This window comes from Panthera pardus, unplaced genomic scaffold (genome assembly GCF_024362965.1).
Source record: "Panthera pardus isolate Hobbes unplaced genomic scaffold, ASM2436296v1 HiC_scaffold_21, whole genome shotgun sequence".
Lineage (NCBI taxonomy): Eukaryota > Metazoa > Chordata > Mammalia > Carnivora > Felidae > Panthera > Panthera pardus.
In genome coordinates, this window is record NW_026526777.1 from 28,594,992 (window position 1) to 28,616,234 (window position 21,243).

At 56.4% G+C, this 21,243-nt stretch overlaps 2 protein-coding genes across 2 annotated transcripts in view; one reads left to right on the plus strand and one right to left on the minus strand.

Annotated features, from left to right (window-relative positions):
• LMOD1 (leiomodin 1) overlaps positions 1 to 11,636 on the plus strand; it is a 44,468-nt gene extending 32,832 nt beyond the window's left edge. The window contains exons 2-4 of the mRNA XM_053909487.1: positions 5,937 to 7,424; positions 10,822 to 10,920; positions 11,403 to 11,636. Coding sequence (XP_053765462.1) covers positions 5,937 to 7,424; positions 10,822 to 10,920; positions 11,403 to 11,636 — 1,821 coding nt within the window. The remainder of the gene's footprint in view (positions 1 to 5,936; positions 7,425 to 10,821; positions 10,921 to 11,402) is intronic.
• Positions 11,637 to 14,179: 2,543 nt separating this feature from the next.
• Positions 14,180 to 17,531, minus strand: SHISA4 (shisa family member 4). Its single transcript, XM_019431415.2, has 5 exons — positions 17,301 to 17,531; positions 16,841 to 17,009; positions 15,896 to 16,029; positions 14,906 to 15,070; positions 14,180 to 14,681 (listed from the first exon to the last, which is right to left on the minus strand). The coding sequence occupies exons 1-5, from the start codon at positions 17,371 to 17,373 to the stop codon at positions 14,635 to 14,637; spliced, it is 588 nt and encodes a 195-aa protein (XP_019286960.1). The 5' UTR covers positions 17,374 to 17,531; the 3' UTR covers positions 14,180 to 14,634.
• Between the last annotated feature and the right edge of the window lie 3,712 nt (positions 17,532 to 21,243).

The window sequence follows — 21,243 nt, forward strand, 5'->3', positions numbered from 1 at the left end:
GTAACATCGTATGTCAACTATACTTCAATTACAAAAAAAAAAAAAAAAAAAAGATCAGGGGCACCTGGCTGTCTTAGTCCATAGAGCATGCAACTCTTGACCTTGGAGTCACATGTTCAAGTCCCATGTTGGGCACAGAGCCTACTTAAAAAAAGACAAAAAAATCTTAAGCTCCGTGTAACAAGCTGGGCTAAGTCTCAGTGGAGGACTCCTGCCCCACAGACCACCAAGGGAAGTTGGCCTTGCTGGCCCTCCCCACGAACGCCAGTTCTGGGAATCTACTTTCCCCAAAAGGCAGTTGGTCCTCCTGAAACTTCTTTTTTTTTTTTTAATGTTTATTTTTGAGAGAGAGAGAGAGAGAGACAGTGTGTGAACAGGGGAGGAGCAGAGAGATAGGGAGACACAGAATCAGAAGCAGACTCCAGGCTCCGAGCTGTCAGCACAGAGCCCAAAGCAGGGCTCGAACTCACAAACTGCAAGATCATGACCTGAGCTGAAGTCGGATGCTTAACTGACTGAGCCACCTGGGCGCCCCGGTCCTCCTGAAACTTCTGATCAGGAGAATCTAGAATTCTTCTTTTTGGTGGAAAAAAGAGTTGGCATTCCATGTAGAATGAGGCATGAGGTTGTAGGGAGTGAATTTCCTTGGTCCTCACAAGCCCCGGACCCTGCTAGCAGCCCTGACCTTCACACCAGCTGTGTAAGGGTGCTGTTCCCCGGGGGGACCTTGGGCACGCCTTCCAGCCTCCGGCTGGCTCCTCCCTGCCCTCCCTTGCAGACAGAAGACCCTGGCAGCTGTGGTGTCTGACATCGGGTCTCCAGGTGGCTGGAGAGAGTAGGGCCAGGGCTCCAGCCTTCTGCTGGGCCAGCTTCCATGGGAGAAGCAGGGGAACACGATCGTGGGCTCTGAGACATGCTGGGGGCTGGCGGAGAGCATTGGTGCAGGACCAGGAAGGAGACGTGGTGAGGGGTTGGAGCACTGGGAGGACTGGGGGATGCCACAGAGTCCCCTGATGTTTTCCTACTAAATATAACCTGATCCACAAGAAACAAGAAGCAGGCTGTAGTCCAGAGCCAAGCTAAAAATGCTGGCTTCTAATGAGCTTGGACCCTGAGGCTGTCAGTGCCTTCAGGACTTCAGCTAAGGCTTGGGAGACAGTCCACCGAAAGCAGAGTTGCAGAGCCTGGAGTCCCTGCCCCTAGCCTGGAGCTTGAGCTGGTGCATGTGGAGGTCTCTAGACAGAAAGTCTAATGGCTGTCTGTCTCACCAGGCAGCCCCGGGGGAACCTAGCAAAAGACCGGTCTTGAACCATCTGAGTTGACATCACCTCGGGCTTGCTTTGGGGATGGAACAAATGTACCCGAATCCATGACAGCGGATCCCACGTGAAGGGCACAGTCATTGCCAGTCACCCCTGCCCTCCTTGGCTCTGCCCCCTCCTAGGCAAGTGGCTGGAGTGAGCTTGACAGACCCACATCCTCCATGTCCTGTTACAAAAATTTTCCCCAGGTTCCATCTCATCTTGGTGCTGTCCTCTGGGGAGGTCTGCAGACTCTGTGCCTTGCATAGGCCTCTGGCGGGATTACTCTGTAGGTGACGCGTCATAGGAAGGAGAGGACCTTGGTGGTGGTCTACGTGAGGTATTAGGCAACTGTGGGCTGAGGGCTGAGGGCAGCACATACAGGGGGTTTGGCCTTCTCTCAGCAAGTTCTCATTTTCTAGGAACTTCTGGAGAGACAATTCTTCTCCTCTCCCTCTTGAGCAATGAAAAGTGGTAAAATGTTCTCTTCTCTGTTCAATCAGACAAGACTTCTAGAAGTAGTATCCAAAGGCCCACGGTAAGGGAAAAGATGCTGTGTTCTGCCATCTGAACCTATCAAAGGCATTTGGCTTCTTGGATCCTAATCCAAGTGACAGAGCAACGCCATGAGGCCATAGGTCTGGAGCAGATGGGGGAAAGGACCTGCTTCTTCCCTCTGAGCCTGATTGCTAGGTCCCTGCATCGTTTCACAGGTTGTTAGAGGTTTTCAGAGGTCATCTCCTCCATTCCTCTGCCTCCGTGATGGATTCCCCAACCACCCCTGTGGGCTTCCCCTAACCCTAAAGCTTTTCCCAAAGGGAAGAACAGCTTTTGCTGCTTAGGTCTCTCACCTAGAAGCCTGTGGACCTTTGCTTTATAGAAGTTCTTTGTTATAGCTAACCTAAACCCCTCTTGCTACAAGGGATGAATAGTGGAGTGAGGCCTAGAGACAGGAGGACAAGCAAAAATAACCTCCAGAGGTCACCAGGATGTGCCACCAGTTCTCGAAGCAAAAGAAGTTGGCTTGGACTCCCTTTCAGATAAGCAAGAAGGAGGCAGCTCTGTTTTGTGCTGAGGAGTTCGCTCAACAGAAATCCCAGCCCTGGGAGGACGCTGGGCTCCTTCTCCTTTTAAGGCAACGTCTGAGCTCTCAGGGCTACAGGCAGCAACAAGCCCCAGCCCCACTCATTCCTGGCTATTTGGAGGAAACCCATGATTAATCAGCTCCCCTCCCCCGCCCTGCCTGGCTTTCGTTAGGTTCTTTTTAAAGGGCTGGAACACCTCCTCAAGAACAGACACTCGGCAGCTCCAAGCCAACCGGGGCCTCAGTGTAGGGAGAGTACCCTAGGAGGGAGTGGGGAGCAGTCCTGGATGAAGACCAAGGGGAGAGGTCAAGGGCTGCGGTGTCAGGGCAGGGAGAGGGTTAAAATGTTGGGAAAGGAGTCCTGATGGGAAAGCAGGGGAAGGTTCAGAATGGGAGCCCTGGTCTGAGTGTGGGACGGGTTTGATCGGGAGAGCAGACAGCTGTGGAGCAGGTTCTGGGGACAGCAGGGGCGGCCAGGCACCCGGAGCGCTGCCGGGCAGGTGGACGGAAATGCCTTTGCCCCTAATGGACAAGGTCAGAAAAGGTTACACTGACTTGGCCGCTGCTGGTGACAGTCAGATCTGGAACCCAGTTTTTCCTGAACTTGCTGGTTAAGTTACCATCCCTCTGGCTCCCCAGTTTCCCTCTAAGTGAGGCCTGTGATCGGTGTGGGAACTATGCAGAGGGCAGCTGGGCAGCGCACCGTGGGTACTGAGAAATCCCGAAGGGTGCACATTTTGGAAGGGGAGGGCAGGATTCCCCGCCTTGGGGGCCTGACCTCTGGACTCTGCTGGAGAGGCTGTGGCACCCAGCTCTCACCTCCACGCTCAGGATGGAATTTGTGACGAAACCACTCTGAGCTGGGATGGGCTGGAATTTCCTGGCTGAGCTGTGGGCAGATGTTAGGAGTGTCCTAAAGGGGCTGATCCATTGGATTTCCTCATTTACATCCTATTTGCATACTCCCGAGAGCTTCCTCCTCCTTTGAAGTCAAGGTACGGTAAAGTCACCATCACTTCTGCTCCCCGCCCTGAAAGGGTAATCCAGGGTAATCTGAAGGGTCAGATCCAGTTCAGTGGGGGCCAGAGGAAGTGTGAGAGAGCCCTCTGCGGACCCTGCTCCACCATGAAAGCACCAGTGAGTCCCCCAGTGCTGCTGCCCCCTAGGGCAGGAGGAGGGAAGGGGCACATTCCTCAGCCCTGCCTCACCAGGCCTCGTGCCCCTTGGCTGCCTGTTGTGATTCTAGCAGAGGAGCCAAGGACTTTTGCTGCTAAATAAACCCCGGGGCTGGTCCCCGATGGCATGTGTTTGTGGTGCAGGTACAAACTGTTTCCATAGGACCAACCAGTTCTCCATTCCGTCCTGTCAGGGCAGGGTGGGGGGTGGGAGCGAGGAAGGGCTGGGTGGGAGGGAGGGAGGGAGGACCAGTGCCATCCAGGGTTGCTTTTCCTTCCTCCTCCTCCTCTTCCAACATGCCAATCAGGCACTCTTGAAAAACAGAAAACCTTTCTAATAATCAGGCCATAGTCTCTTCTTAAAAAAAAACCTTTGGGGAGGTGGTGGGTACCCGGGTGGCTCAGTCGGTTGTCCATTAAGCAGCCAACTCTTGATTTCAGCTCAGGTCTTAATTTCAGTTTGTGGGATCGAGCCCCACGTCGGGTTTCTGTGCTGACAGCCTGCTGGGATTCTCTCTCCTTCTCTCCCTGCCCAACAACCACCACCGCCCCCCCCCCCCCCGCCATAAATAAATAAACTTAAACAAACAAACAAAAACCTTTAGGGAAGGACATTCCTTGAGGTCCCAGTCGCTCTGGGGTCTCTATCACAGTTGGGCAGGTAAATCTAATATCTAATCTTAGGCAATCCTGATGCTCCTTTGGCTCTTCTGATGGGGGTAGGAAGCAAGTATTTCAGAATGAGGCTCACACTTCATGGAACTTCGTGGAGGAGGAAACAGGGCCTCATGGAAGTACAGGGTGGTCCACGTTGCATGTAAAATTCAAGACTTTAGCACATCTCAGCTGACTCCCTTCCAAGGCCTCCCTGAACAACTTCTCAGTGTCTGTGTGGTCAAAGTGGAGTCACAGAATCCTAGATCCTGAATCTGGCAGAGTCCTCCTGAGGTCAGCTCACTCAGTGGACTCTAGGGCTCCTCCCAGAGAGGTGCTGACCCTTAGCAAAGTTTCTACTAAAAAATGAGAACAATATTGTGGGCTTTTCAAAAAGCTACACATATTTGACGTAAAGGTGTGTCCTTTATTCTATTATATCTACCTTACTTCTTTCTTTTTTTTTTTTTTTTTACTGTTTATTTATTTTGAAAGACAGAGAGAGAGAGAGAATGAGCCGGGGAGGGGTAGAGAGAGAGGGAGAGAGAGAATCTCAAGCAGGCTCCGAGCTGCAAGCACAGAGACTGATGCGGGGCTCGATCTCACAAACTGTGAGATCATGACCTGAGCCAAAATCAGGTCAGCCACTCAAGTGACTGAGACACCCAGGCGCCCCTACCTTACTTCTTTACTGTGAGCTCCTTCCTATTCCAATGAGACGATGATAGTAGGTACAATTTATAGATATCCTGTTTTGAGAGAGAGAGAGCAGAGAAGAGGGGCAAAGGGAGAGAGAGAGAGAATCCCAAGCAGGCTCCACACTCGGCACAGAGCCCAACACAGGGCTCAATCCCATGACCCTGGGATCATGACCTGAGATGAAATCAAGAGTCAGATGCTCAACTGATGGAGCCACCTAGCCCCCCCCCCCATAAATATCTTTAATTGGTAAAATAAAACGTTAGCAGCCCTATATTGGTCCCTCTAACTTTTTTTTTGTTCCTTTAGAAAGGTATTCGCTGTAAAATCCCAGTGTCTGAAGACCACTGACCTACTACCCTTTGGAAGCAGGGCGAGCACTAGGGTGAGGTGTGCAAGGCACTTGCCTAGAACACAGTGCAAGGGGCACCAAAAAGCTCGGTCATCAAGATAACTGATATTTTTAAAAATCAAATTTAATGCCAAAAATACCTATGACAACCAAAAATGCACAACTTTAAATAAAGACAGGACCAGTATTAGTGTTTTTTCCTTTTACCTTGGGTTCCAACATGGCTCAGCAAGGCATTCCTTCTTTTTTTTTTTTTTTTGTTCAATTTTTGTTGAGAGAGTGTGTGTGCACACAAGTTGTGGAGGGGCAGGGGGAAGGGGAGGGAGAGAATCTGAAGCAGGCTCAACACCCAGGCAAAGCCCAACGCGGGGCTCCATCTCACCTCACCTCACCTCACCACCATGAGATCATGACCTTGAGATCATGACCTGACCCGAAATCAAGAGTCGGTCGCTTAACCGACTGAGCCACCCAGGCACCCCTGGAAGCATTCCTTCTAAATCACCCGTGACAGCTTGAATCACCTCGACAGCTTATGGTGCTCTCAGTGGACATAGTCCTTTGGAGGCTCCAGGGCAGTTATATAAATGCTCCCTGTGCTTGTCTCCATACTCATTCCTCTCCCTCTGTAGCCAGCTCTTCATGTTTATTTTTCTTTTCTGAATTTTTAGGAAAACAAGCAAGTGGAGCCCAAGACAGATGCCAAGAATGGAGAGGAAAGGGGCAGAGATGCCAGCAAAAAAACCCTGGGCCCCAGACAGGACTCAGACCTGGGGAAGGAGCCAAAGAGGGGTGGTTTAAAGAAAAGCTTCTCAAGAGACAAAGATGAAGCCGATGGCAAAAGTGGAGAGAAGCCCAAGGAGGAGAAGCTTATCAGGGGTATTGACAAGGGTCGGGTCAGGGCTGCGGTGGACAGAAAGGAGGCAGGGAAGGAGGGGAGGGGAGAGGAGAGGGCAGCAGCCCCAAGGAGGGAAGAAGAGAAGAAAGGCAGTGACAGGAGCACGGGGCCAAGCAGAGACAAAGACAAGAAGAAAGAGGAGAAGGAGATGAGTAAGAGAGACGATGACGGGAAGGGAAAAGGGGAGAGGAGGACCGTGGATGCTAGGAAGGAGGACGAGAAGGTGAAAAGAGGAAGCGGGAACACGGATGCAAAAAGGGAGAATGAAAAAGTGAAAAAAGAGGAGTCCGTAAATAAAAAGGAGCCCAAAGAAGAGAACAAGACGCAAGCCCTGGAGAAACAGGCCCCCGCTAGCCCCACCAAGCCCTCGGAAGGGCCTGCCAAGGCGGAGGAGGAAGCGGCCCCCAGCATATTTGATGAGCCTCTGGAGAGAGTGAAGAACAATGACCCAGAGATGACCGAGGTGAACGTCAACAACTCAGACTGTATCACGAATGAGATCTTGGTCCGGTTCACCGAGGCTCTGGAGTTCAACACTGTGGTCAAGGTGTTTGCCCTGGCCAACACGCGCGCCGATGACCACGTGGCCTTCGCCATCGCCATCATGCTCAAGGCCAACAAGACCATCACCAGTCTGAACCTGGACTCTAACCACATCACGGGCAAAGGCATCCTGGCCATCTTCCGGGCCCTCCTCCAGAACAACACGCTGACTGAGCTCCGCTTCCACAACCAGAGGCACATCTGCGGCGGCAAGACGGAGATGGAGATCGCCAAGCTGCTCAAGGAGAACACCACCCTGCTCAAGCTGGGCTACCATTTCGAGCTGGCCGGGCCCCGCATGACGGTCACCAACCTGCTCAGCCGCAACATGGACAAACAGCGACAAAAGCGGCTCCAGGAGCAACGGCAGGCGCAGGAGGCCAGCGGGGAGAAGAAGGATCTGCTGGAGGTGCCCAAGTCAGGGGCGCTGGCCAAGGGCTCCCCCAAACCCTCCCCCCAGCCATCTCCAAAGGCCTCGCCCAAGAACTCGCCCAAGAAAGGGGGCGCTCCAGCCGCTCCACCTCCGCCTCCACCTCCCTTGGCCCCACCCCTCATCATGGAGAACCTGAAGAACTCCTTGTCACCAGCTACCCAGAGGAAGATGGGAGACAAAGTCCTCCCCGCCCAGGAGAAGAACTCCCGCGACCAGCTACTGGCTGCTATTCGCTCCAGCAACCTCAAGCAGCTCAAGAAGTTAAGTAGTTGTGGGCAGGGGCCAGCAGGGCTGGAAGGGGGGGGGGCAGCAGGGTTGGAAGAGAGGGGGCAGGGGATGGGGCAGCAGGGTTGGAGGAGAGAGGGAAGCCAGCAGGGCTGGAGGAGAGGGGGCGGGGAGGCAGTGGGGCTGGAGGAGAGGGCGAGCCGGCAAGGGGGGGCTGTGGGAGGAGCCATGTATACAGACTACTTGTCCGTAGGGCGCTTCTGGCCATGCCATCCATCCCCCTGCCTCTGGGCAGGCCACACCTGATCCCCACAGGGGGAGAGGACTCTCTCCTTCCTCTAAGGGGCTTCCTTGAGCCTCTCACTCCGTGCCTCAACTTCTCCACCCTGCAGCTAAACCAGTTTCTCCCAGAAATAGAGAAAGAGCCTCTACATCGTAGTTCCATCTCTGACCCGACCATGTCTTCTCTCCCCCATTCCTAAAGCAAAAACCATCTCCCTTTTACTAATTCCCTCTCAGGACCAGCCTAGTCCTACAGATCTGTTTATCCCAAAGGTCTTTGGGAGATTCAGCCCTCAGGGGGATCTCCTGGTGACAAATCAGTGCCACAGACACATGAGCCATCCCTAGAGACCCCTCTTCTCAAACTTCTACCTCCCCCCCATCTTTGGTGACAGAGTCCATGGTCACCTGCCCGTCTCACTGGATGGTGGTGGCAGCTAACCCTACCCCCACAGCATCATTTGGGGCTACACACCATGACATAAAAGACAAGCTCAGGCGTAATTCTCGTGGTCATTTGATGACATCCAGTTTTTAAAGAAAAGGAAAAATGCTTCCTCTGTGTCAATACCTCATTTACTCATTTCACAAACATACATTGAGGTGTACGAACGGGAGGCGCATTGAATTGCAGAGACCCCTTTGCTGGACTCCTTTCTCTAAACTGTCTCTGCTTTGCCCTAACAGGTGGAGGTGCCCAAACTGCTTCAGTAGGACCAGACTGCCGGGGGCACTGTCTGCTAATGCCATGACTGCTCAGGCCTTGCCTCCCAGGCCCGCACAGACCCCGCCCACCCCGCCCTGGCTGACCTGCTGTGGATGTCCCCACTCTGCCGTGGGAGAGCAAGAGGCCTGGCCACGTTCAAGGAAGGATACCTGATCTCTTCTCACTTTCCTTTTCTTGTCTCTGAGGCTCTCCAAAAATGTCTTTTATACCTGGAACTGAGGTTTCTGGACAAGAAGAGTCCTTTTAGCGTGTCATTGAGAAGATGGAATGCCTGGGGCCCAAGTAGCTGTCAAGTTGCAAAAGGCCTGTGATTCAGGAAAGATGTCCCACCAGGACCACGTAACCAGCCCAGCCCCACTGCCCTCCAGGGCCAGGATTCAGGCCTCTGAGGAGCCCTTGGGGCAAAGCTGCTGGGCCTGTGGCCCTCTGTGTGGGGCAATGGCAGAAGATTGAGAGGGCATGAGGGCCCAAGGGGAGAAGGAGGAGGGGCTAAGGACACCCTGAAACCCCTCCTGGGCTAATCAGAGGACATGGCAGGGACAGCAGGCCTGGATGGAAAGTGCCTGGTGGGGAGTGGGCTCCAGCTGGGAGGAGAGGGACGGACGACAGCTGGTCCTGAAGGTTTGATGCCAAAGCAGACGTTTCCCTCACACCCACCTGCTGTTGTATAAATAGCTGTGTATCTGTTTTTCCATAAGATTTTGATAATATATACAAGCCATTAGTTGTGAATGACTGTGCCCCACCTCTGTACCGTACTGAGGGTGCTGATGCTCACTCTGGCCCCGTGGAGGACTCTAGACACTCAGGTACCCTGCCATGCCATCTTGGGTCGACCACATAACAAGTTCATATCTGAAGAAAGTCCAGTGCAAGGGGAAAACCTCGGCCCTGAGTAGAGGGCTCCCCACTGACCTGGTGGACCAGGCCAAGGAAACTAGACCTTAGCCAGGGTCCGCTCCTGACTATTCTTGCTGCCTGGAGTCATTAGCCAGAGCCGCTTTTGGGGGTGATGGGGCAGAGTGGAGCACAGGGCCCTGGGATGGCTATATTAGGCATGTTCAGGGGATGCTCATTCCATGACTCTTCCTAACTGTGGGCTTGGGGCCAGCTCCCCACAGCAGTCACAAGCCCAGGAAGGCAGCCATCCCTGAGCAGAGAAGTGAATGACCATTTGGGGAGCAGCACCCCTACCAGCGTGCCCAGTCACCACCCCCCTGCTCTAGCTGCAGGCTCTCTCCTGACCTAACGGTGCCCCCATGCCCTCCATCAGGTGTGCATCAAAAGCATCCTTCTGATTTGAGTGGCTTAACCGTACCAGCACCCCTTGGCACCGTGGGACTGCCACCTTGGGTCTAGGTCACTGGTAGTTTTTGTCTCCAGGTTTTGCCTCAAGAGCAGGGAGCACAGCAGTTTCACCATCTTCGGGGGGAAGGAAGGGGTGTCCCTGCTAGGAAGGAGGATTGCCGTGCTAGGTCTGACCAAAAACAGAGGCAGGCTAGTCCTGGGAGCAAAAAGCTTGGATCCCAGGTTTCTCTGTGGCCCCTTCCCTCCACCCACTCGCCTGTCTGCCCCAACAACCAAAACAAGGGCTGGGCCCAGGAGAGGGGAGACAGAACCCTGCTTGACGCCTCCTGGCCCACAAAGGGTGTTAACTGGAGCTAAGTGCAGCCAGGGCTTCCATTTACCCTGTGTCTGTGGTTGCTAGGCTTTAGCAAGATGCTTCAGGTGCTCTTTCAATTCTGTGAGGTGGATGCCAATATTATCTCCATTTTGCAGATAAGTTCAGCCCAGAGAGGTTAACTTATGGGCCCATGATCACACAGCTAATAAAAACAGAGCTCAGGTCGAGTTCCCGCTCCTAGAGCTACATCTGATAACAGGTCCCCCTCATCCCCTTACTGAAATGAGACTGGTCGTGGTGCCTCAGGAAAGCACTGAAAGCCTAACCAAACCAGAACGACGGATCTCCAAATATTTTTTTTTTAATTTTTTTTTTTAACGTTTATTTATTTTTGAGACAGAGAGAGACAGAGCATGAACAGGGGAGGGGCAGAGAGAGAGGGAGACACAGAATCCGAAACAGGCTCCAGGCTCTGAGCTGTCAGCACAGAGCCTGACGCGGGGCTCGAACTCATGGACCGCGAGATCATGACCTGAGCCGAAGTCGGACGCTTAACCGACCGAGCCACCCAGGCGCCCCACGGATCTCCAAATCTTAAGGTTCCAACAGAAACTGTCACCTTAGGAAGCCCTTTCTACCAAGCAAGATTTAGCCAGACTAAGCGCGCGCGCGCGCGCGCACACACACACACACACACACACACACACACACACTTTCTGTCCACACACAACAAGGGATTAGCGCCGCTCTCTGCCCTCTTCCTCTCTTCCGGAGGGGTGGGTAGAGCCGGGGCTGGTGAGGTCATTCGTCCTCTGATGCCTTAGAACCTGATGCGGGAGCGCAGCGCCACCTGCCGGCAGGCCGCGTCCCGGTTCTCCCGCGGCGCCAGGGGCGCGCCGGAGCTGCGCTGGAGGGCAGGGAAGGTGGGTAGACCGGACGCAGCGCCAGGTCAGTGGCCTGGGTCGCGCCTTCCCGCCGCCTGGGAGGGACGGGGGGAGCGCCCGGCAGCGAGCGGCCATGTGTGCTCATGGATGGGCTGAATGTGAGAAACCGGCCTCTCTGGGGGCCGCGTTTCTGCCGAGTCGCGCACCCATCCCCGCCCACTTGCCCCATTCGCCTCCGCTGGCGCCCGACTGCTAGGATTTCCCTTCATGAAACCCAGGATGCAAGAGCCGGACAGGATCTATCCTCGTCCCTCGCCCGCCTTTTACAGGGAAGATAATGAGACTCAAAGGCAGCAAATGACTTGAATAAGTTGACGCATCCGTAGTCAAGCCCACGTCTCTCGTCGCTGGGTTCGTCCTACCCACCTGAGCCGAGGGGCTTCCCTCCGCCATTTCCTCCGCGCCGCCTCATCCTACCGGCCCCATCGTTTCCCGGAGCCACATCCCGTGTCTCCCGCCAGGCAACGGAGGGCGTCTTCGCAGCGGGCTCTCCGCCCCCTGGGCCCGCCCACACCCACTGTCGCACCTTCTTCCCACCTTCCGGCCCCGCCCCCGCAGGCCTCGGACCCGGGCCCTGGCGCCGGCCACTGGGCCTGGGCGGGATGGCGGGGGCCGGGGCCGCTGAGATACCCCACTTTCTATCGCAGGAGCTCCACAGGCGTATGAGCCAGGGGCTCCAGTCCCAGGCGCTGTGAGTTGGGGGCATGGCCACTCATGCAGCCTTCTTGAAGAAGCATTAGATTTGGACACGGGTCACCCACCTAGTGGGGCTTGTGGATCACCATGCTCGCCAAGCCTGGAGTGTCATGTGTTGCCTACCCCACCGCGCCCACCTGCAGCTCCCCACTCCTCCACGGACTGGCCTCAAGGCCTGAGGCCCAGCTAGGGCTTGCGCCATCTGTGGTGAGGGGGGCAGGCTGCTGGCCTGGAGTCCAGGCCTGGTGAGTCCCCCCCACACACACACACATACCCCCACACACATCCAGCCCCCGTCCTCGTCCCCGCCCTGTGCATCCTCCTCTTCCTTTATCACACCTACCCTTCCTCACTCCTTGCCTGAGGTGTCCGTTTTCCAGCTGCCCCCATTCTATACCTCTCCCCCCGCAGTGCTCCCCTTTCTTGCTAACCTTTCCTTCCTCAGGCCCGCATTGTATTCCCATTCCCCTCTGCCCTAGCTCTCTCCCTGCATCTGAACCCCTGCCTTCCCCCTTTGAGCGCAGCCATCCCTCTCCCCTGCGAACAGGTGGCCAAGAGGTGTCCTTGCTTGTGTGTAGAGCACTCCTCCATCTGTGCCTCCCAGACCTCCCCCCTTAGGGTCCTCAGTGTGCCCTCACAGCCCTGCAGGACCCCATTTACACTGTTGGAGACCCCAATCATGGAGGGTCACTGCTCCTCCTGCCCTGTATCTTGCTCCCCTTGTAGGGTGCCTGCCTGGTTTCCAGGGCTGCTGAACAAGGTGATAGGAGGGACAGCTACAGCTCTGTGCTCCTGCTGGCCCCATGTCCCTGGGAATGAGCAGATGAGATGGGGTCATACATGTAGAGCTTGGGGAGAGATTCCAGAGGGTTCCCTGTTTATAGAACTAGAGAATGTGAGAGGGGCCTCCTCTCTGCTTGGGGCATGTGAAAGCCCCATTCTGCCATAGTTTCCCCCTTTTCCTTAGAATTCTCAGTGCTTTGCAGTTAATTGACTGGAAATGTTGGGGAGGGGAGATTCTACCCTTCTGGGAGGCAGCTATGACTGGGATAAAACTGCCTTCCATCCCAGACGACAAAGCAAGTTTTAATTGGCCCCAGATTGTGGACTTAAGGATAATTAATTCTGACTGGCAGGGCTGTGCATTCATTTACACCTCTTTTCTTAGGGAAACTCAGAAACCTTGTCCTGCCAATCTCCTCCACCTCTCAGCTTCAGGAGGAAGGGGGGGGGGAGGGGGAGAGAGGGAGAGAGGGAAAGGAGATTGGGTTCTAAACCTTGATGACCCTCTCTCCTAAAGTGTGAGTGAAGGCAGAATTTGCAGACTGGAAGCCAGGATACTCTGTAACCCCAGCTCTCACCTTTTTTCCCCATCCTCAGAGAGAGGGTAGATTTGTAGCTGTGGCCCCAGCTCTGTCCCCACCAGCATTAGCTTTCTCTTTCTGTCTCAGTCAGTTCCTGGGGCAGACTCTTGGACCCCCTGAAGATTTCACTGGGAAGGGAGGAGACTGTAAATCCACGGACAGACCTCTCTCCATAGTTGTTTCTGATGCTGACCCGGGAGCTCCCCACCTCCAGCCTGGGTGACAAGAGCCCTCCTGACAGTACTCGGGCGCCAGAGGGCATGGTTAGCACAATGGCCATAGGTAGGACCTAGCTGGAAGACAAGGCTGCAGGGCTGGAGGACCTTGGAGGGTGAGGGAAGGAGGCGTTGAGCATATGGGTGTTGGGGAAAGGAGACGCTTGGTTGGTGGTGCTGTTGCCAAGCTGAGCTGGCACTTTTCCCACTTGAATTAAAAACTATAAAATTTCCTTTCCTGGATCTGTCACCAGACAAGTCCTGCGATCACAAGGACCGGGTCCTCAGGGAACAAGGCAAGGGATAGGGTCTAGCTAGATGCACACGCATCTCCAAGGGTGGGGGGCAGCTGCCTGGCTCAGTGGGGGACGTGATGTCTTAGGGTCCCCTGATGATCCAAGGCAGCTGACAGAAGCACCTTGCACCAGCCTCTTGGGTGGCCCAGCCTCTCCACTTGGCTTCTAGTGCTAGAACCTCTCTGATGAGGAAGGACAGAGGTCACAGTTTCATGTACATATTTTACCCTCATGACAGCCCTGAGGCATTATCCCCATCGTATCGCTGAGAAAACTGGGACTTAGAATCCTTCAGAGACACACCCAAGGTCAGCCAGTGGCAGGACCCACGTGTGAAGCTAAGTGTGCTGGAAAAGGGGGAGCTGCCTTTGTACAATTTGCAGTGCCCTATGTCACAGGCTCCTGACCCCTAGTGGGGAATCTCTGTAATGCAAATGGGCACCCTCTCGCCCGCTGTGGCAAGATCCATCTCACTGGCTTGGGAACCAGCTCAAGGAGCCCTTAGCCTGGGGTGGTTCTGCTTGTGCAAGGGGGGTAAGGGTGGTGCTGGGCTCCAGCCCTGGCACCTGCCCTTCCTGCTCGAAGGATGTGGTACCGGCAGCACTCAGGGCCCAGCTGAAGGCAGAGCTCCTGGAAGGTGTGCAGGGACCCAATGAGGCAACCGACATGAGTTACAGCTTTACAGCTTTAATCCAGCATGTTGGAGTCCGGGCCAGTGGGGCAGCCGGGGGCAGGGCTTCTGCCCACTGCTGATGGAGCCCACTCCCCACCCTGCCCCAGCCCACAGTGAGCAAACAGGACGGGTCCCAGCCTTCCTGGCTGGGATCTTGAGAGTAGAAGGACTCTGAGAAAGCAGGGGCTTTGACCCAGGCTTTCATGTCCTTCTGTTGCCCCAGGTAAAAAGAGTCCCCCGATTCTAAGCCCTCCCCACCCACCCCTCGTTCATGGCCAAGTTCCAGCTCAGCTCCTGGTCTACTTCCCTGGGGCTCCATCACCAGTAGGACCCAGGGTTTGGCTTTTTCTGGGGCCTGGTGAATAGAGGACCCCTGCCCGCCCCCAGGGCCAGATGCAGATACGGGAGAGGGGCATCACTGAAGGGGCAGCAGAGACACAGCTGGTTCCTCAGGCTCCTGGGTAGGAGGGCTGTGGTGGCATATAGGGGGGAGGAGCTGAAAGCCAAGGAGACAGGGTGAGGGTCAGGGGTGGCACAGGAGGATGTGAAGTGACCCCCAATCCCAGAGGCATGAAGGATCCATGCAGAAGAGGTAGCCTGGATGTTTCCAGCTGAGGTAGAAGTCTGGAAGAGGGACTCAGGGGGAGACAGGGGCAGGGGAGGTCCCAGCACAGGGGTAGGGGGCAGGCAGGAGCAAGTGGCACCAGACTGCTCACTTACCTGCAGGGTTGTAGATAGGGGGCCCAGCCGGGTAGAGTGGATACTGGGGAGGACCGCTAGGAGGGTACATGTAGCCAGGCTGTGGGGGTGCAGGGCCAGCTTTGGGGTCCTGGGGGTATGGGTACACTGGCTGCACTGGGATGCCTGTCATTGGAATCTCCTGGCCTAGGTGGGGGACAAGGATCAGCATTCAGAGCTCCACCTGCACGGGAGGAAGCCTCCTTCTCCTGCCCAAGAAACCGAGGTAGGCACCACCGGGCCCCTGCTCTCTGTGCTGGTAGGTTCCGGGCTGGCCACCTGCTGCCTTTGCCTCCCAGACCTTGCTTGGCAGAGTTGAACAGGGAGCCGTGCACCTGGTCCCAGCGGGTCAGTGTGTGTTTAGCAGGTCTGCACCCCTCGGCAGGTTCAGAGGCCTCACAAGCCAGAGAACACAGCCCGGGGAATGTCCCACTTAGGCAAGGAGGGGGGCAGCTCCCGGGGCTGGTATCTTGTAATCTAGCAGAGCTGCCACCAAGGGGGGGAGGGGTCCCTCCCCCAGCCCCTCCCCCCCACACCGATTCCCCCATGCAGGGTCACGGGTCCCGTGTCCATCGGGTTTGGGCTGATACGCAGTCATGTGCCGGCACTCAGGCACACATTCCATTGTACACTGGAGCACACCCAGTTAATGCTCACCACCACAGACCCCACCTCCTGCGCTTTCCGAGAGTCATGTGCATGCAGGTGCCCACTGCACACACACCACTGCCGGCAGACGGCATGCCGTGCACATCTCAACATTCACACGCATGCAGGTGCGTGTACACGCAGTCCGATGTTCGCATACACGGCCCTGGAACGTTAGTTCCGGGGTTACATGCTGGCCGGTATGTGTCTGCAGAAGCACGCCCTACTGTGCAATTCACACATCCTTGAACTCTCCGGGGCCCGTCGTGGGGTTCGGCTCAGCTCGGCCTATCCCAGGTTCGTCGCGCCCAACCCTGCACATACCTTCAAATGGGCTCTGCAGATGCTGGCGCCGGCGGTACAGGTAGCAGCAGGAACAGAGGAAGCAGCAGATGGTGGTGGCAACCACAGCCACAAAGAGGATCACGGCGGAGGCGATGCCTGCTATGGTCTTGGGACTTTAGACAAAGAACAGGTCCCCTCACCTTCCAACACTCATAGGAGGGAGTCCTCATTATGGTGCCATAAAACTGTGCTCCAACTCCTGGCCAGCAGGGGGCCACAGCAAGCTGAGATTTGGGGTTCCTTGAGGGGCTCTGCCCAGTCCCTGTGGAGGAGATCTTAGGGGACCTCCATTTCCCAGAAGGCCATGCTGCCTGGCTGGCTAGTGTGAGGCATGCCGGGAGTTGTGGTGCGCACCCCACTTCCTCACTCCTGCATCTACAACTCAATTGGTTAGGCTTGGAACATGTTAGCATTGAAAGGCACCTTAGAAATAATCTAGAGCCCTTTTTTTTTTTAACCCCTCCCCTCCCCATCACAGTCTCCTTACGCCTTTTGTATATTAGCAGTCCCCTTCAAAAAGAAGTTTGAAAACCACTAATTTTGGCAACCCCCTCATTTTATGAAGAGGAAATAATGACCCATGAGAGGATGAGTCTTCCCCAAGAGCACACGCCTGAGAACTGGACCTGGGAATCAAACCCAAGACTCCTGCCTTCTTGCCAGGGCTTCTTCCACAAAGCCGCACCCCGGTCTGGGTTTTGACCCTGCACACATTCTCCACCAAGCCCGAGAGGGTTGCTAATGCGCCTTTCCTGGACCTCCCAGGCCCTAGCACTAACATCCAGCTTTGTCCCCAAGCCGAGGGGACTGGGCTTGGGCTGAGGCTGTGGAGGTGGACATGGAGAGGGGCAGGAGGCAGTCGGGGGGAGCAGGGGAGGCCCAGGCGGGCCTCCTGAGAGGAGGATGGAGGGGACGCGAGCCCACCTGAAGGCCAGGCAGTGCTTCTGCTGCCTCTCGGTGATGAGCAAGGTCAGGTCTCTGCAGCAGTACCGATGGTAGCAGGTCCCGCAGCAGAAGGTGAACTCGCAGTTAAAGCCTGGATGCCAGGAGCCATTCCGGTCCAGGTACCACAGGCAGTCCTCGCCGGCCAGCGCTGCGGGCAGATCGGGGGTAGGGGGGACATGGCCACCAGGCCAGCTTTCCGTCCGCCCTTACCCCGCTCCCCGAGGCTCCCAGCCCGCCGGCTCCCGGGACGCGGGGGCTGCCCCTGGTCGCCACCCTGAGGCGCTCCGCCCCTGAGCCCCGGCGGCCTCTCTACGGAGCTGACCCCGCGCTCCGGGTCAGCGGCCCGTGGCCCAGCCTCCCGGCCGTGTCTCCTCCCGCTCCCTGCGCACCGGCAGCACCCAGGGGAGACCCGCGCCCACCCCGCGGCGCACCCCCTTACCCAGGGGCGCCCCCAGCACCAGGAGGGCGGCCGCGGCCAGCGGCGCGGCCCCGCAGAGCCCCGGGGGCCGCATGGCGGGGGTTGGGCGCGGCCGGACCCGGCCGCCAGGAGCAGGGAGCGCAGGACGAAGCCGGCCGGCGGGAGCTGCTGCGGGGCCCAACCCGCCGCCAGGCTCGGTTTCCTCTCCCGCCTCCTGCGAGGGCGGGACTAAGGCCCGGGCCGCGGTAACCCTGCCCCCCCCACCCCCCCACCCCCCACGCTCCGCGCCCGGCCCAGGGGGCCACCCACCGGCGACGCCCACCCGGCCCGGGCACAGGAGCGGGGCGCCCCTCACCCAGCCCGGTACTGCCCTGCGCCCCGCCCCCGGCTCCAAGGTGGCTCCTCCCGCCAGAGCCACCGTGGCCACAGCGGGCCGCTGGACACTGCGGCCAGGGAGGCCTCTCCGTGCCCTGGGCCCGCCCCTCGCCTGGGCCCAATCAGTATCCCGGACCCCAGAAGCCCCGATCCTGGTGCCATCTCCGAGTACCCAGGCACATGGGCCAACCCTAGAGGGGCAGGACCTCCTCTGCCCCAGTGTCCAGCCCAGGACGTCCTGCGGGGAAGGGGGGCGGGAGAAGAGGGAAAAGAGGCTGAGAGCACCCCGCCCCCATTCCCACAACACAGGCACCCATTGAGAGGCAGCTCAGAGCCGCTTTGTCCCCGTGGTGCCCACAGACCTGGACTCTGCCAGCTGCACTGGCTCCCTGAGACGGACCCTCCCCCCTCTGAGTGGACAGCGCTGGCATGCACCAGCCCATGGCCTCATCAGTCGGGATGACAGGCCACTGGGGCCACCTGGAGCCCATCCAGCTAGACACCCTTCACAGTGAAAACCCCTTTCTTCACAAAGCAATCCTGCAGAAACACTGCATTGGCTAGGAGAGCATAGGGAGAACAAGAGTTAATTACCGTGGGGACAGTGTTTTGGGGGGAGGGGAGCCAATCAACCCCTTTACAAATTTATATTGAGTGTCAGTGACTGTGCCCCCTGCTACCTGGGTTACACTGACCAGGAACTGCCTATCACTCCAGGGGGAAAATCAAAAGCCTACCTCAACCCCTGGCCATGGGACAGTTCTTTACAAAGCACTTTGACATTTAACCTCATTTGAGGCTCTCCACAGTTTCTGCGAGCTCGAGCTCGACAAAGTTGACAGGTGTTATCATCGATCGCATTTTACAGATTGAGAAACTAGGACTCACGGGAGTTGAAGGACTTGCCTGCCGGTATACGGCTGAGGCAACGTCAGAACCCAAGTCTTCTAAATCCAGGTGGATCCTCCTCTCCAATAGCAGAGGGTGTTCGGAGGTGAGAGAGAGAATGGATGGCCCAGCAGAATCTAAACAAGTTAGGGGAGGGCTGCCAGAAGCAGAGCTGCTCTGCCCTGGGCCCCTGTGGGTACTGGCACACCCAACCCAAGAGCTGGAGTAAGGAGACCAGGGCTCCTGCCCCAGCAAATTGCTGGTAGTCTGCAGGGGTGGGGTGTGGGAGGGGAGTAAGCGAATATATGCACCCATGCAGGACACAGTCATAAACCCAGGGGCAGAGGGACAAAAAGAGATGTCTCTCACTTCGCCACCCCCCAGACAGTGTCTCCATTCCCATCCATGTCTTCTTTCCTAGTGCACAAGCTCCAGGAGTGCTGGACCACGTGGCCATCGTGTTCACTGCTGTCACCCAGTCCGGGCCCTAGGTGATCGTTGTTGATTGAGTGACTCTCAGAGGAAGGGTTGTCTCTCTTCCTGTCCAAGGCTAACCCTTCCATGTGTACTCTAGACCCCATCTGATCCCTCTCCCAGCATTCTCTTCTCTTCTGCATCCTTAGTTTCTCCTTTCTTATCAGCTTCTTTCCCCAGAGCAAAAAAAAAAAATCTCAAGTCTCTCCGTGTAAAACAAAACAAAACGAAACAAAACCAAGCAGAGCAAAACCACATTTCCCCAAATTCATCCTTTTCTGGCTACTTTCCTGCTTTTCTCCTTTATTCCTCCAACTAGTCCTCCTCGAGTCTCAACCTGGTTGATGCTTCCAGCTGGCCACGACACCTAACTCTCACAACACCATCAGTGATTTTCTAACTGGAAAATGCTAGGAAAACTTGTCAGTCCACACGGTAGGAGGGTAGGAGCGTAGGAGCGTTAGACTGGGACAGAGGGTGGGGGAGGGTCTGTGGGCAGGGGCGGGGGTGTGGGGAGAACTGGCAGCAGTTGGGAGAGCCTGGAGATGGAGGGCTGAGGCTAGCTGTGTTGCCATGTGGACCTGAGTCCTGCCAGAGGCCATGGAAGTGGGAGGGAGTGGGAAGAGGCTGGGTGGGAGCGCTAGGGAGGGACTGGGGGCACTGAGAAGGGGATTGTCCAAATCTCCAGGCCTTGAAGGGGCTTCATGGTACCTCCTCTACTCAGGGCACACAGGAGCCTGTTCCCCTCACCAAACCACTCTCCCAGGCCCCAGTGAGGGGCAGAGGCACTTTCCTGGAATAGGAGAGGCAGACAGTAATTAATGTGCAATGAGACAAAATATGGACTTTTCCAGTAGCAGGCTTTCCCCAGGGTGCCTGGAATATGATAATAATAATACTAGCAGCTAACACTGCAAATGAGTTTCCTATTGTACAGAGGCTGGAGGTGAATTTTCCCAGCTTACACAGCTGGGATTTGAAGGTTGACTTGTGTGACTTCAAAGTCCAGGCCCTTCACCCCACCGCCTGCCTCTCCTGTAACAAGTCTAAAATGCTCGGTGCTATGCTTGGCATACAGAGCGTGCGTACTTGGGGAAACCATGGTATCCAGCCCTTATCCCTCGCAGGAGTCTGTGTGGGAAGATAGCGGGATATTTAGAGTGGGGAAGGGCGGTGGAAGCTGGGTAGAGAGGAGGGGCTAGACCATGCCTGTGACCCAGTTTGGGCTTCGCCTGGGACTGTGGTACCCGTGTGCTGCTGAGTCATCTCACTGCTGGGCTGAATGACCAGCCCAGGGATCCGCCCAACCCCCTTCTTGCTCTTCTTCAAATCATAGCTGAGCGAGTAGGCCCGCCTGGGCGCTCCCAAGGCCTTCCTGCCTTCCCAGGACCAGAGTCCTGGAGCCTCCGTTCCAGAGGTTCCTGCCACACCCAGCTCTCTGGCCCAGGGGGATTTTGAGCCTTTGTGAGATAAGGGGAGCTCCCTTCCTCTCCTCTACTTGCCTCTGGCTGGTCTCGTGCTTTCCTCAAGAGGCTGTGCTTTCTCCAGTCTTTCTCCTCCCAGCTATCTTCTGGCATAGTCACCTCCGGCACATAGGTAATTACACGTTTCCTTCTACCCAAGGACCCTGAGCCCTTTCCTCATTCTGATTTAATCTCTTTACACCCTCCTCCAGGGTGTTGAAGACACACTGATTCTTCCTTGCAACCCAGAGCTGGGGGAGGGCGGGGGAGCAAGGCCCAGGAGAGAGCCAGAAACTTGGCCAAGGTCTCATGGCTTAGCTGGGGACTAAAGGAACCAGATCTCCTGGCTCCCGCTGTCCCCAAATAAACAAACATCTCTCCTGCAACATAAGGTCTTCCCTGGTGTCCAGCTTTAATCTTTCTCACTGCAAGTGAAAGACTGTGACTTTGTCCTCTTGGTGGGAGGGGTCTGGGAGTGGGTGAACGATGGTGGGGATCAGCCTCGCTGCTGGCCCAGCTACTGGTAGGAAGGAACGCTCTTCCCTAGAGGGGTTTTAGCAACGCCTTTGCAGGATTACCTTCCCCAGAACGCCAGGCTTCTGCTTCTTTGCAGAGGCCCAGGTCAGCCTGGGCAGAACTTCCACAGCCCTGGGCCTTGGGAAAGGAGTGGTTAGCTGGGCTGGCTTGGGTGGTATCCATGAGCAGCCTGCCCTGGGGGGCTGTGGGAGCATTAGTAGTCCCAGGCAGCCGGTGCCCAGCCTCAG

Bases quoted from the DNA above. Each gene is read 5' to 3' on its own strand.
- SHISA4 (XM_019431415.2), bottom strand. From the start codon at position 17,373: ATGCGGCCCCCGGGGCTCTGCGGGGCCGCGCCGCTGGCCGCGGCCGCC. The intron at 17,010-17,300 runs GTAAGGGGGTGC...ATCTGCCCGCAG, and splicing joins GGTGCTGGGGGCGCCCCTGG to CGCTGGCCGGCGAGGACTGC. The intron at 15,071-15,895 runs GTATGTGCAGGG...TCCCCCACCTAG, and splicing joins TCTGCAGAGCCCATTTGAAG to GCCAGGAGATTCCAATGACA.